A 14,299-nucleotide genomic window follows, 5' to 3' on the forward strand; every position below is an offset into this window, starting at 1 on the left:
CCATCTCCATTGAAGGAGTCAAACAACACGGCTGGGGTAGTGGTGGCTGAACCCCCTAAAATGGCATGCAGCTCATCATAGAAACGGCATGTTTGGGGCTCTGACCCGGAACGGCCGTTCGTCTCTCTGGTTTTCTGGTAGGCTTGCCTCAGCTCCTTCAGTTTCACGCGGCACTGCTTCGGGTCCCTGTTATGGCCTCTGTCCTTCGTGCCCTGGGAGATTTTCACAAAGGTTTTGGCATTTCGAAAACTGGAACAGAGTTCTGATAGCACAGATTCCTCTCCCCATACAGCGATCAGATCCCGTACCTCCCGTTCGGTCCATGCTGGAGCTCTTTTGAGATTCTGGGACTCCATCATGGTCACCTCTGCTGATGAGCTCTGCATGGTCACCTGCAGCTTGCCACGCTGGCCAAACAGGAAATGAGATTCAAAAGTTCGCGGTTCTTTTCCTGTCTACCTGGCCAGTGCATCTGAGTTGAGATGCTGTCCAGAGCGGTCACAATGGAGCACTCTGGGATAGCTCCCGGAGGCCAATACCGTCGAATTGTGTCCACAGTACCCCAAATTCGAGCCGGCAAGGCCGATTTAAGCACTAATCCACTTGTCGGGGTGGAGTAAGGAAATTGATTTTAAGAGCCCTTTAAGTCGAAATAAAGGGCTTCATCGTGTGGATAGGTGCAGGTTTACATTGATTTAATGCTGCTAAATTCGACCTAAAGTCCTAGTGTAGACCAGGGCTAAGTGCAAATTTTGTGTGTAGGCAATGCCCTAGCCAGGTTACATTTAAATTCCTGCAGAGTAGCACAGTACTTCTCAAAGCCCCCATGAATAGCTGATTTAAAAACCTTGTGTAGGACTGATGTAATATGGAAAATTGGGTATCATATATAGGCTCATGGGAGCAAAGGTTTTACTGTTAACATGCTAGCTTTACTGTGAATTAAGGCATTTTCAAAATTTAACTGGTATACAATAAATGACTTCTACAGTGAATGTATTGGTGAAGTTGAGGGAAGAAAATTTATTTTGTAATTGTTTTTGTTTTGGTTTGTTTCAGGCCATGAGTGCAGCTGTCTGTTTTATGATTGATGGTAGGTATATATTTGTATGATTTGAAATAAACCATGGAGATTAAATTCTTTTCTTTTGACAACTTTTTCTGTACTATCTCCTTACCAAAACATTATCAAACATAAATCTAGCCTGATTTTGCTGTTGCAAAATATTCATTTGTTATAGTCTTGTATGTTAGTTTGCTCTGTGTGGATGCTTTCACCAACTTCTTAGTCAATTAGATTATTTATACTGTGTTTTGCTTGATGGTATAAAAGGGATGCTATTTTGCCCTCAGTTACTCCATGGAAGCCCCCTGGATGTTGATGAGATCTCTTGGGTGTAACTGACAGCAGAATATGATCCAAGATTCTTATAAATGTTTAAAGTTAGCTACAAAAGAACATGTTTGCCTTTTTGGCACAAAATAGTATAGACCTCATGTACTGTTAGGAAAAAACTCATTATCTTTTTAAAACTGCTTCATAGCCTCAATGCAACCTACACTGGATTTTTGCCGTAAACTGGACAGCATTGTTGGGCCTCAACTCACAGTATTAGCATCAGACATATGTGAACAATACAACATCAACAAAAGGATATCAGGGTTTGTACTATCTTTATGTTCCTATTGCAAACCGTCACCAGGTAGCTCAAAGTCTGTTTTAATGACTGCTTCAATAAGGGTAACAATATGAGTATATATTTTAAGAGCGTTCTCTTTGAATTAACATGTATATTTTATAAGAAGTTATATCTGTCCATATGTATCTTAGACATTCATAGAGCATCCATTGTCACATATTTAAGTGCCCTGGGGGAACTGCACTAGTTTTTATAAAAGTAACAATTTTATTTAGGTGCTTGTGTGGTTAAGGTTCATTTTGCTTTTGGCAAGGCCTTTTGCACATGTTTATTCTTACAATCTTATAATTGCTACTCTTTTCCTACCCAACTAATTATCAAAGTTTTAACTGTTTTAAAGGAAACCTGCAAATAATTAAAAGGAAAAGTCCAACAACTGTAGAATATACTGCCTACCCCAAATAGCTAGGGCAGAGGGGCATTCAGACTCAGTGGTCAGGCAATTCCTGTGAGGTTTTGTGGTAATTTTTCATGTGCAAATTAATTACCTGATCCCAATAGTCCATTTTTAGTCTGCAGTGAGGGTTTTGTTGGGGTGTGCAACATTAGCAGCATAACAGACATTGATGTATCCTCTCGAGTGGGAGCAGGAGAACGAGGACTTATTTTTCCCCCTTCCCATGTCTTGCAAATTTTAAATTGAGTATGCATCTCTCCATTTCCCTTGGTGGAAGTATCTAGTATTTAATTCTAAGGTCCTATCCACACTGGATCAGAACCAGGAATCTGGTTGTACCTATTGGAAATTCTTCAGATCATTTTTAACAAGGAGTCTAAATAAAAGTAGATTCTGTAACTTCCGAGAAAATCCAATTACTCTGAAGGAGTTTCTGTCTCTGATTCTTTGCAATAGGACCCATGGAATGCAGGAAAGTGGGGGGCAGGGGCATTTTAACTTTGATTTCCTCATAAGTTTGAAAAAAATAAAATTGCTGAGGCTTAGGTGCTACCTAATCTTTTAAGGTCTTAGATGTACAAAATAAGTAGTTTATTGGCACCTTTTACTAGAAAATATACTTGCCCAAAGGCTGCTTCAGCTGTGGGGCCCCATCATTATTTGGGCAGACAAGAGGAGGTTTTGTTTAAAAGGTAAAGGTGATAATGCCTTGACAATCTTATTTCTTCAGGCACCCAACTCATGGGCTTGCTAAGAGAGTATTGCCTCCGACTCCTATCCTTCTATCCAGCCAAGCTGTGTTCAGTGTAGGGCCCAACTGGGAGCAGGGTAGAGGCATTTTAAACCACTTCTGTATTCCTCTGATCCTTTGGGCTGCTGGGTAACATTTGACGCCTGCTGTAAATTACAGTAACCATGGTACCATTACATCAGCCGGAGTGCAGCAACGTTCTGGCCATCCCTGTAGCTGCAGGGGATAGAGTGTGTCATAGAGCAGCTGATGCCATCTCTGTGCTTCCAGGGGAATCCCCAGCTGCCCGGCTAAGGAAGCTTTAAGGGCCCATTGTGCTGCCTATACTTATTCAATTCATTTTCCTCTACTCCGCCTGCAAAAAAAAAAAAAAAAAATGGAACTGCTAGACAAGATGTACTATGTGGCGGCTTGTTTTCTTGCAAGACTAGAATTCTAAATGGATCATACAAATAGAGATCAATGTAGACGATAATCCTCTGCTCCCTCAATGCGCTGCATAACGCCAGGGTCACTTGTAGAAACTTATAGACAAAGAGTGAGAGGATTTTCTTGCATGGGCCACATGCTGTACATTTATTGTCTTGTTCCTCCACTTTGTGAACATTTTTGGCTGACTTCAATGAAAACTTAGTTTGCCACTCAAACATTGTGTGAGGATGGCTTGTTCTTGAACATCTTCCCAAAGGCTAACCCCAAAACCGGAAAGGAGCCTTTCTGATTACCTACCTTCATCACACTGCCAGTGTGACTGGTCCCTTTAAGTGGGAGCAGGTTCCAATGCACCTGAGGCTGATTAGCTGCTGCCCAGCTGGCCTGAAGGGTAGGCACCTGAGCCTTATAATGGAGGAGAGAGCCGCAGGGGAAAGGCTGCTACCTGTGGACTTCTCTCAGCCCAGGGAGGTAGACAGGAGAACAGCTGCTGCTGTCTCTCTCCCTTTGTAAACCCTTCCCTTCCTTTCGCCCAGCAGGTGCCTTCCTGTAAGCCCAACTGGGCAGCAGGTAGTCAGCCATAGCAGACTATAGACAATGTAGCAAGTTTTGTGGTGACCTTCCTCTTGACTTTCTGAGACTTTGTTTTTCTCAAACTGATGGTGTATAGTGTAAAAAAATACACCGGGATGATATTTTTCATTTAGGTAAATAAGGGCCATGACATTTATATTTTTGAGTAGACAAGGTGAGGACTTTCAGTTTAGATAAAATATATTGGCTATTTAATTTATTACAAATCCATGGATATGCACATGCAGACAATGTAGTATGCAGTATCAAGATCAGAACCTGGGTCGTTCCTCTCTACAGAGAGGAGGCATAGCCTTGTGAATAAGGCACCAGGCTGGGACTCAGGAGACCTCAGTTCAATTCCCAGGTCTGCCACAGGCTGTCTTGACACCTTAGACAAATCACTTATTTATTTATTTATTTTGTGCCTCATTTCTTTATCTATAAAATGAGATAATTATACTTACCTACTTCCTAGAGGAGTTATGAGGAAAGTTCCTTGTATGTATCAGATGCTCAGATATTATGATGTGGACCACACTGATATTAGAAGGACTGCTGCCACTGGACCTCAAGAAGAATATTATCTCTGAGTAGTATTAGGCATTACCCTACGTAGGTCAGTCTCTTAAGGGTGGCAGCTGCAGATATCTGACATTGTATGGAGTAGAAAAGAGCAACATGCACATTAGCCAGTGCATTACATAACCTTTCCCTGTATATTGTATGTCATGTAGACACAAAAAATCGATGTTAAAATAACATTATTTGAGTGGCAAGTCAAGCACTCAAAAGTTAGGAGATGCCAGAATTAAGGTTGCCTCTGCAACCTTAATTCTGCCCCTTGTACGTATGCATTATGCTACTGTCTTTAATTACGTGATCACATACTGTTTTTTCCACAGGCCCTCTACCCCTTTTCCTAACTGTTTAGTGCTTGACTTTGCAGCCTTTAATGTTCTTTTAGCATTTCCTAGGTCTTTAAAAAGCAAAATGGAAAAAGGAATTCCATCATGTGGCATCCTATTGAAAACTACCTGGATGATCAGCAGGATTGGAACGTTTAGATCCACCACACAGGCCATGTGAGCTAACAGAGTAACAGATTGCAGTAGTAGGTTGTCATCTTATATGTGAAGCAACATTAGAGGGAGGTGGTAAGCTTTGCCACTGTGTTTCATGTACTTACTGCCAGCAGAGGAATGGTGAGACTGAGAACTCTTAGGTTCCATTCCAAGCTCTGGATGGAGTGTGTCTAGTGGGTTTGCACTCCCTTCTGCCTGTTCGTCCCTCCCCACTCCTCAGGCTTGAACTCTTCACTCTATCCCCTCCATCTTGTCCCGGTCCTGTCTTCTCCCTGCCTGTGGCTCCTTATCCCAGTCCCATTTTTCTCATTTAGCCAGTCCCAGTCTCCACTCCTCAGGCTTCTCATCCCAGTCCTAGTCTCCTTGCCCATCCAGTCTTAGTCTTACCCTTCCAGCCTCCCATTCCAGTTTCCTCCCACTCCCAGTCTGTCTCCTTGCCCAGTCATTCCCAATCCTCCCCCCCACCATCCCTAGCTCCTTGTCCTGAATTTCCTTATGAAACCAATAACAGTTCCCCTGCTCTCGCTCTTCATCCAATCTCTCTCTCTCCCATTCACTGACCTCTTGCTGCTGCTGCCACCTCCCACATCCACACTTGGCTGCAAGTCTCAATCTCTCTCCCTAGACTCCTTATCCAATCTGTGTCCCATTCTCCGCCCCAGCCCCTTGTCCCAATTTCTTTGCTCTGCCAATCTCATTTCTTCCCCCACACCCTGGCTCCACATTAGATATGTCTCCCTTCCCCCCCTCACCTCCTTCCCTTCACCTACTGACTCTCAGTCTCTTTCCCCTCCCTGGCTCCAGGTCCTAGTCACCTTGCCCAGCCAGTTTGTCTCCCCCTCCCAGCTTCCTGTGGTCTTGTCCAGCCAATCCCAATCTTTCCTGTTCAACCCCCCCCCAGCCATCTTCCCTCCATCCCACGGCAGGCCCAGCTCTTGTCTACCCTGCATTCGAGTCACAGCCTCCTCCTCCGTGCTCCCTGAGGCCAGCAGGGGTGGTCACTGAGAGCACAGAAGGGACAGTCTCCTTCCTCTCTGTTCATGTGCCCAGACCCAGCATGGCCCAGAGCTGCAATGGTGTGAAAAGTCCAGCTTCACTCCTTCAGCCCTGGACTGGAGCGTGCCCAGTGTGCAACTGACTCTTCAGGGAATTTAGCTGCTAAAAATCTAAGCCTCTTTTGAGCATATGCAAACCACAGTTTTTCAAAGGCTTATAACTTTGTCAAATTTGGACAGATCTTCATGCGGATGGTAAAAAGCACATCACTAACACAAAGACCATTCCCTGCCAAATTTCAATAATTTCTCAAAGAAAAGGTTTCCAGAAGTATTTTAATGTGGGCAAAACATTTTTTCCATACCCTCTTTCTTGGAAACAGCTGAACCAAAATTTTCCAGTGCAATTCAGATTGAGGCAGACACCTGACGTAAAATTTCAGTCCAAATGGTTAAAGTTTGGCAAAGTTATAAGCAACTTAAAACAGAATGTTATAATGGGAAGTGTCAGGCAACCTTAATATGCAGCTCTATAAGCCTCATCTATAACAACATGCACACTTGCTCAAAAAATTTAGATAGCAAATACAGCTACAAGTCTTATACTTTACCAAGAGTACTGTGCCATCTTGCAAGAAACTAACAGTTCAAGGCTATAGAGGTCTGGGACTATTGAAATCTTTATTCCTTTTGTCTAACTCTTAAAAGCCCAGAATAAATCATTGCTGGATTTTACATAGTGGGTTTGCTTTTCTCTAGTTCCTTTTGTGTTTTATGTTAAAAGAAAAGTGCTGTTTTATATAATAGCACCACTCTAATCTACTCTAATGGAGTATTTGTTGGTTTCCTACAGTATTGCTGTTCTAAGGATGACTCAATCATACCAAAGATACATACACACTTACTTTGGTGTGTGGTGACTGTACTAAACTGGCAGAATTGCAGTGAGTCAAATAAAATATGCTTGCAATGGTGCCAACCTATTAAATCACTAAATACTTGTTTTTTTGTGTCATTGAGGGATTAAAGCAAAGGAAGATCATCTTATTAACTCTCCCTTAACATTTTAATGCAGCAGTGCCCTGATAACCTTATATGGTTTCTTTTTACACTAATGCAGTTGCGTGACATAATAGGGATCAAGATATCCAGATGTTTGAGCCATTTGCTGGTCTGCTAAGGTGATAGTGAGTAAACTGCCATATGACGCCTAGCCTAGATGAGACAGTTCCAAACAATTGAATATGTAACCTGAAGTGCCAACTGCTGCAGCAAACCTTCCCTGATTATAATTGTTGAAGCCATCACCAAAACCAATATCAGTGACTTAAATTTAAGTCTTGACTTACCAAACTGGGAAAGGGAGATCATCTCATGCCCCAATCCACCAAGGAGGGTGAAAAACTCTCGTTGGCTTGGCCATTCTGGGAAGGAGGGGAAGCTTTTCCTGATATTAAATATGAGAGTCAATGAAACACTGGTACAGTTCTAGGGAAATCCCTTATGAAACAAATTAGTGACACAGCACCCAACCAAGTCAACAGTTGACTCCTCTTTAGGGAGGCAGCAAGGATCCCCACTCCCTATATGCTGTCTCCCCAGAGTAGCCAACCAATCCAGCAACCAGCTGGGGTTCAAACCCACCAATGGTGTGAGATCATGGGCCCAGTGGGAGAACTCAAAGAGCTAGTGAAAGAGAAAGGGAGATGTTCTGATGTCCCGCACCAGTGGGTGAGTCCTGGTAAGAGCAGAAAATGCCATTAGGCAGACGCAATTTTATTCTCTTTCCTGTACTAGGAATTTATGTAGGTCTCTCTTATGGTGTCAGTGTTTTGGAGGTCTAAATGTTTTTTCATTTCAATGGCTATTCAAAAACAGTCTGTCAACCCTGCCACTGGGTTGAAAAGTAGTTAGGCATGGCAGGATTCAATTTCAATTGATAGAAGTTGGTAAATCAACTAAAAAAAAATATTGATCACTAAAAGTTGGCAGAATTGTAGCCTTGCCCCCTTTTTCCCTGTCACCAGCACTGTGGCAGCTCAGGGGGCCCTCTGCAGCCCTGCTGTCATGTGACAATAGGGCTGCAGGGAGCTCCCTGAGCTGCCAGAACTGGTGACACCCGATCCCTGGAGGCACAAGGTGTGGGGAAGGGTTCAGTTCTGGTGGGGCAGAGCAGAGACCCCCAGTCAGGACTGTGGTAAGGAAGAAACAACAGACCCTGGCCATGGGGGAGGTCACCCTGCTGCTGAATGGCTCCATCCCTGGTTCGGAACTGTTCAGCAGCACCCTGTGGCCAGGGTTTTGTCATCCTCATCACAGCCCTGGCCTGAGGTCTCTGCTCCCCTGAGCCAGGGCCGCAGCCTCCCCCTCACCTTGCATCCTGGTGTCATGGGCCTCTCAGTTGTGCAGGGAGCCCCCTGCCAAGCTGCCCTAACTCCAACCCTTCGCACATGCCCCCCTCAATTTCCAGCAACAGTTAAAAAAAAATCTTAAAAATAAATGATATAAATGGTCAAAATTAGAAAAAAAAGAAAATCAAATTCTGCCAAGCCTAATGGTAATGTATGCACAATGTCTCAGTATGGTGATAAGGTACCTGATCATGGATTTCATGTTGTGCATGGATTAGTGAACTGTGACTTACGTACACACATTTCACAAAGACCACGTAGTCACCATTTTCTGTAACTTGTTTTCCTAGGTCTGAGAAGGAACCTCAGTTTAAGTTTATCTATTTCAATCATATGAACTTGGCAGAGAAAAGTACAATTCACATGAGGAAAACACCCAGTGTATCCCTCACGTCCATTCACCCTGACCTCATGAAGATTCTAGGTGATATCAACAGTGATTTTACTAGGTAATCTTATTTACATTTTTCCTTCTGTCAAATAGGCCTCAGCTTTTAGCAGTGTTCAACTACTGAATTATCCTGGTTTTTCATTTATGTATATATACATACAATTACTGAATATATAAAATTGGGGAATAAGTGATATAGAGCAGATTTTTCTTATATCTGTATCACTGTAGCCAGTTTGATACATTGAAATGTCTGTCCTGTCCCACCCTTCGGGTCTGTTTCTTTCGTGAATTTTCATGTCCCTGAGATGTTGGGCTAGATTTCAAAAAGGGATTGGATACTTCTGTGGATATCAAGAACATCCACAGTTATAATTAATAACCAATTTTGGAAGGGATTTAAACCTTATGCTTCAGGGTTTAAGTCAGTCTCTGACTATTAGAGATCAGGATGAAACCTAATTTTGAGGGTATATTATCCCACATTTGCCTACTAATTAACATACGAAACTCTTTAAAATAGTGCTTATAATAAAACACTAAATCCAAGTACTTATTTGAAAAAAATTTATTAGTTTCTCCTGTGATGGTGGAATCAACGCTTGTCTGCGTTTGGTGTTCTGCTGTTCCATGTGTTGCTTGGAGCTATTGTATTTCATGCTATATTCCCATCAATGCTCTTGAAGAAAGCAGGCCACAGGTAGGAGGGAACAAACAGGAGCAAAATTTACATGAAAGAGGAGTGTGAAGAAGAGACAAAATAGGGAAACACTAGCTAGCAGGTGGGCAGCAGAAAAGAGGAGAGTTTTTTAGAGAATATGTTCTTATGATTTTCAGAGTTGGGATGTTCACATACAGCAGAAAAGATGGCTGGAAGATAAGAATGTCTCCACATGAATAAACTGTGCAATTAGGATGACCAGATACCCCGATATGGGGAGAGGTTTGAGCATTGGCCTTCTAAACCCAGGGTTGAGAGTTCAATCCTTGAGGGGGCCCTTTAGGGATCTGGGGCAAAAATTGGGGATTGGTCCTTCTTTGAGCAGGGGGTTGAACTAGATGACCTCCTGAGGTCCCTTCCAACCCTGATATTCTGTGATTCTATATTAGGCGCTTTATCTTATGTAGGCAACTATTACTCCCCACTCCGATTTTTCACACTTGCTATCTGGTCACCTATGTGAGATGGATTTGAAAATAATGAAGAGGAAGAGAGGTGGTGTATTATAACTGGCCTTTCTAAGTCTACAATTACTGTAGAAAACTATGTTGATTAAGACTGTAACCAGCATCCAACCTGCTTTAATCCTGGTTTAGCGATAGAAAATTCTTGAATGCTTATTTGTTTTTTTGTCTCTTCCCTGTTCCCATTATCCATATGAAGCTGATATAATGCTGTGTATTGTATACAACAAGCACTGTTTTCCTTTTGGCTGTAGAGACACCAACAGACACGCCAAACCCGTGAAATCGCAGAAATTGAGTTTGTTTTTGGCTTAATTGGCTTGTGAGCTTGTAGCTTATTCCTTCGTTTTTTTGATCAGCTCCTGGCAAGCAGAGGTATGGGGGGCAAGTAGGGGCTAGGGAGGAAAGAGCCAGGGATGCACAGCGGGCCCACCATAGTCCCAGACTGCACGCCAGGGGGATCTAGTCACATAGAGTGTTGGGGTTCTTAGGGATCGGCTTGTTTTGGCCTTATTGTGAAAATCAGGGTGCTACCACGTGAAAGTTGGCAACTGTGGACACCAAGCAGCTTCCTTCAAAGGACTGATGTTTGGTTGACTAGTAGACTAAATAAGTGGTTGGCTTACTTCCTCGTGATTAAATCCTCCCAAATGGAGATTGTGCAGGCTATGCTGGCACTGGCTTGCAGTATTTATATCTCCTGAGTTGAGCACACCTGCTCATTTTTGATTTTCTGTCAATTATGCAATGTCACAGCAACCTGCAAGATCAGCTATTCAGTTCACATATAGTTTATTCGCAAAAGGAAAAGGAGTACTTGTGGCACCTTAGAGACTAACCAATTTATTTGAGCATGAGCTTTCGTGAGCTACAGCTCACTTCATCGGATGATAGTCTCTAAGGTGCCACAAGTACTCCTTTTCTTTTTGCGAATACAGACTAACACGGCTGTTACTCTGAAACCTATAGTTTATTCATAACCCTTAGGACAGTTAAACAATTTCTAAAGCTGCTCTATTTGCTGGTTTTCTTGTTCTTTACTTCAGTATTGTTGCTTGTAATGTAAGTTATTTATTTTGCCTATCGAGTCCATTATTTTTGATGTCGCTACAAATTTTCCTAAGGTTTGTTTTATCCAATTTCTTTCAGAGTTGATGAGGATGAGGAAATCATTGTGAAGGCAATGAGTGACTACTGGGTGGTTGGGAAAAAGTCTGATCAACGGGAACTGTATGTTATTTTGAATCAAAAAAATGCAAACCTGATTGAAGTTAATGGTAAGGATTTTTTTATTTTTGCTATTTTTAAATACTGTTGGTGTTACTAAAATGCTTATCAGTGGATTTGTAGTTTTCTATTTTATATAAGATACACTTAATGAGGGATTTTTTCTATGCTAGACCAGATCAGCTTGCCTAAGGCTTTAAGTCTCTCTTCCATGTTTTGCATGGCAACGAAATCATCATAAATATTCAGCAGACTTTAAGTTGATGTTCTTAACGATGACTCAATGCCCATTATCTTATTCCTTGCCATTAATGGGAGTGCTCTGTTGAAATTTAATTTTGGAATATTTAATAAATGAAGTGCTTTATTATATTTCCAGGAGGCTAAAATGCCTACTTTTCTGAATTTGTCTTTTATAAGTCAAGGTAAAATATGTTCACAAAGGGAATTCGTCATTAAGATTATTAGTATTAAAATTCTGTTTTTCTCTCAAAGTGCTTTTCTGCTTCAGTTTTACACTGTAATTTAAGATATACCAAGTACATGAAGAAACATGCATCAATATTACCTTTAGCCCAATTGATTTGGATAAAAAATGAGAACATTATGGGGCAATATCAACTTGAAAACTAGACAGGTTTTTTTATGAGATAAAAATAGTTTGTTTCTACATCTGCCCCTGCCTGACCTTCCTGCTAATTATTATGCTTTTACAGCCCTACTTCTCTATTTATAATTGTTTTTTCCTCTCTCCTTGCTTCTGTGCGGAAGATGCACAGAAATGAGGGAGACAAACTTGCTATACCTAAAGTGCTGTCAAATGCACAAAGTGTATAAATGATCTGGGAAAAGGGGTAAATAGTGAGGTGGCAAAATTTGCAGATGATATCAAATTACTAAAGATAGTTAGGACCCCGGCAGACTGCAAAGAGCTACAAAAGGATCTCTCAAAACTGGGTGACTGGGCAACAAAATGACAGATGAAATTTAATGTTGATAAATGCAAAGTAATGCATATTGGAAAGCATAATCCCAACTATATATATCAAATGATGGGGTCTAAATTAGCTGTTGCCACTCAGAGATCTTGGAGTCATTGTGGATAGTTCTCTGAAAACATCCACTCAACGTGCAACAGCAGTCAAAAAAGCGAAGAGAATACTGGGAATAATTAAGAAAAGGGATAGTTAATAGGACAGAAAATATCATGTTGCCTTTATATAAATCCATGGTACGTCCACATCTTGAATACTGTGTGCACATGTGGTCGCCCCATCCCAAAAAAGATATATTGGAATTGGAAAAAGTTCAGAAAAGGGCAACAAAAATTATTAGTATGGAATGGCTTCCGTATTAGGAGAGACTAATAAGACTGGGACTTTTCAGCTTGGAAAAGAGACATCTAAGGGGAGATATGATGGAGGTCTATAAAATCATGACTGGTGTAGAGGAAGTAGATAAGGAAGTGTTGTTTACTACTTCTCATAACACAAAACTAGGGTTCAACAAATGAAATTAATAGGCAGCAGGTTTAAAACAAATAAAGTATTTCTTCACAACACAGTCAACCTGTGGAACTCCTTGCCAGAGGATGTTGTGAAGGACAAGACCATAACAGGGTTCAAAAAAGAACTAGATATATTCATGGAGAATAGGTCCATCAATGGCTATTAGTCAAGACGGGCAGCAATGGTGTCCCTAGCCTCTGTTTGCCAGGAGCTGGGAATGAGCAACAGGGGATGGATCACTTGATGTTCACCTGTTCTGTTCATTCCCTCTGCGGCACCTGGCACAGGGCACTGTCGGCAGACAGGATACTGGGCTAGATGGACCTTTGGTCTGACTTTGGGGGCTGCGGGAAGCGGCGCGGGCCGAGGGATGTGCTGGCTGCTGCTTCCTGCAGCCCCCATTGGCCTGGAGCAGCGAACCGCAGCCAGTGGAAGCTGTGATTGATCGAACCTGCAGATGCGGCAGGTAAACAAACCGGCCTGGCCCGCCAGAGGACTTACCCTGGCAGGCCTCATGCCAAAAGTTGCTGATCCCTGGTTTATACCGTAATTATAGTGCTGCACCTAAATTACAAAGCAATCGCTAAAAATATTGTACTGGAAATTAATCTTCTCTGTGAGAAGGAAGTAGGGGAGCACAAAACAAAAGACTTAAATCAATTTCCTTACTGAAATAATATTGATTAATCAATATTTCTTCTAATCCAGTGGTTCTCAAACTTCATTGCACTGCGACCCCTTTCTGACAACAAAAATTACTACATGGTCCCAGAAGGGGGGACCAAAGCCTGAGCCCCGCCCCGGGCCGGGCAGCCTGTAAACTGAGCCTCACCACCCAGGGCGGAAGTCCTTGGGCTTTGGCTTCAGCCGTGGGCCCCAGCACTCTAATGCCAGCCCTGGCAACCCCATTAAAACAGGGTCATGACCCACTGTAGGGTCACGACCCACAGTTTGAGAATCCCTGTTCTAATAATTAAGGAAGACTTGTTTAACAAGAAAAGTTCTTTTTTTCTGTGAAAACAGGATAGAAGCTAACTCCATATTTGGCATGAAAAGACTGATATGTGAATTTTCAGACTGGCCTGCTGAACAAAATTGACCCACCCTTCTCTTACTGAAAATAGAAATAAGGAGTTGATATGCACCAGGACACTTTTTTTTTTTTTTTAAAGAGTGAGAACATGTTTTAAAAGCAGAAAACCCTAACAAATGTAATTTTTTCCCCTGGATACAGTTAGTGTTAAGTCTTCTTTCAAAATCAGGGTGTTTAGATAATATGTTGTGATACTGTGTGCAGTTTCTGAAATCCCTCTCTCCTTTTTTTTTTTTTTTAAACAGAAGAAGTAAAGAAGCTTTGTGCAACACAGTTCAATAATATCTTCTTCCTGGATTGATCTGCAAAGGGCTGATTTAGTGAAAAAAAATCTACAAATGTCAGACACATTTTTGTTTAACATGAAGGGTTATTAGTCATATTATTGACTGGAATAATGACAATAGTAAAGCAATACTTGCTTTGTAAGAATCAAATTTATACTGAAGCTGTAAACTCTGATCATAAGATTTTTAGATTTTAAAATATTTATGGGCAAACTAATTAAAACCAGTCTGATAATTCAACTGTACCATTCCATTTCTCTAATA

General features: G+C 41.8%; 1 protein-coding gene across 1 annotated transcript in view; it reads left to right on the forward strand.

The window, feature by feature from the left end:
• Positions 1-14,248, forward strand: part of CCZ1 (CCZ1 homolog, vacuolar protein trafficking and biogenesis associated) — a 36,187-nt gene extending 21,939 nt beyond the window's left edge. Inside the window, exons 11-15 of the mRNA XM_084642268.1 lie at positions 1,060-1,093; positions 1,545-1,662; positions 8,635-8,793; positions 11,070-11,197; positions 13,994-14,248. Of these exons, the coding sequence (XP_084498394.1) occupies positions 1,060-1,093; positions 1,545-1,662; positions 8,635-8,793; positions 11,070-11,197; positions 13,994-14,049 (495 nt within the window). The 3' untranslated portion in view covers positions 14,050-14,248. The remainder of the gene's footprint in view (positions 1-1,059; positions 1,094-1,544; positions 1,663-8,634; positions 8,794-11,069; positions 11,198-13,993) is intronic.
• The last annotated feature ends 51 nt before the right edge of the window (positions 14,249-14,299 follow it).

This window comes from Lepidochelys olivacea, assembly GCF_965140295.1.
Source record: "Lepidochelys olivacea isolate rLepOli2 genome assembly, chromosome: 10".
Classification (NCBI taxonomy): domain Eukaryota; kingdom Metazoa; phylum Chordata; order Testudines; family Cheloniidae; genus Lepidochelys; species Lepidochelys olivacea.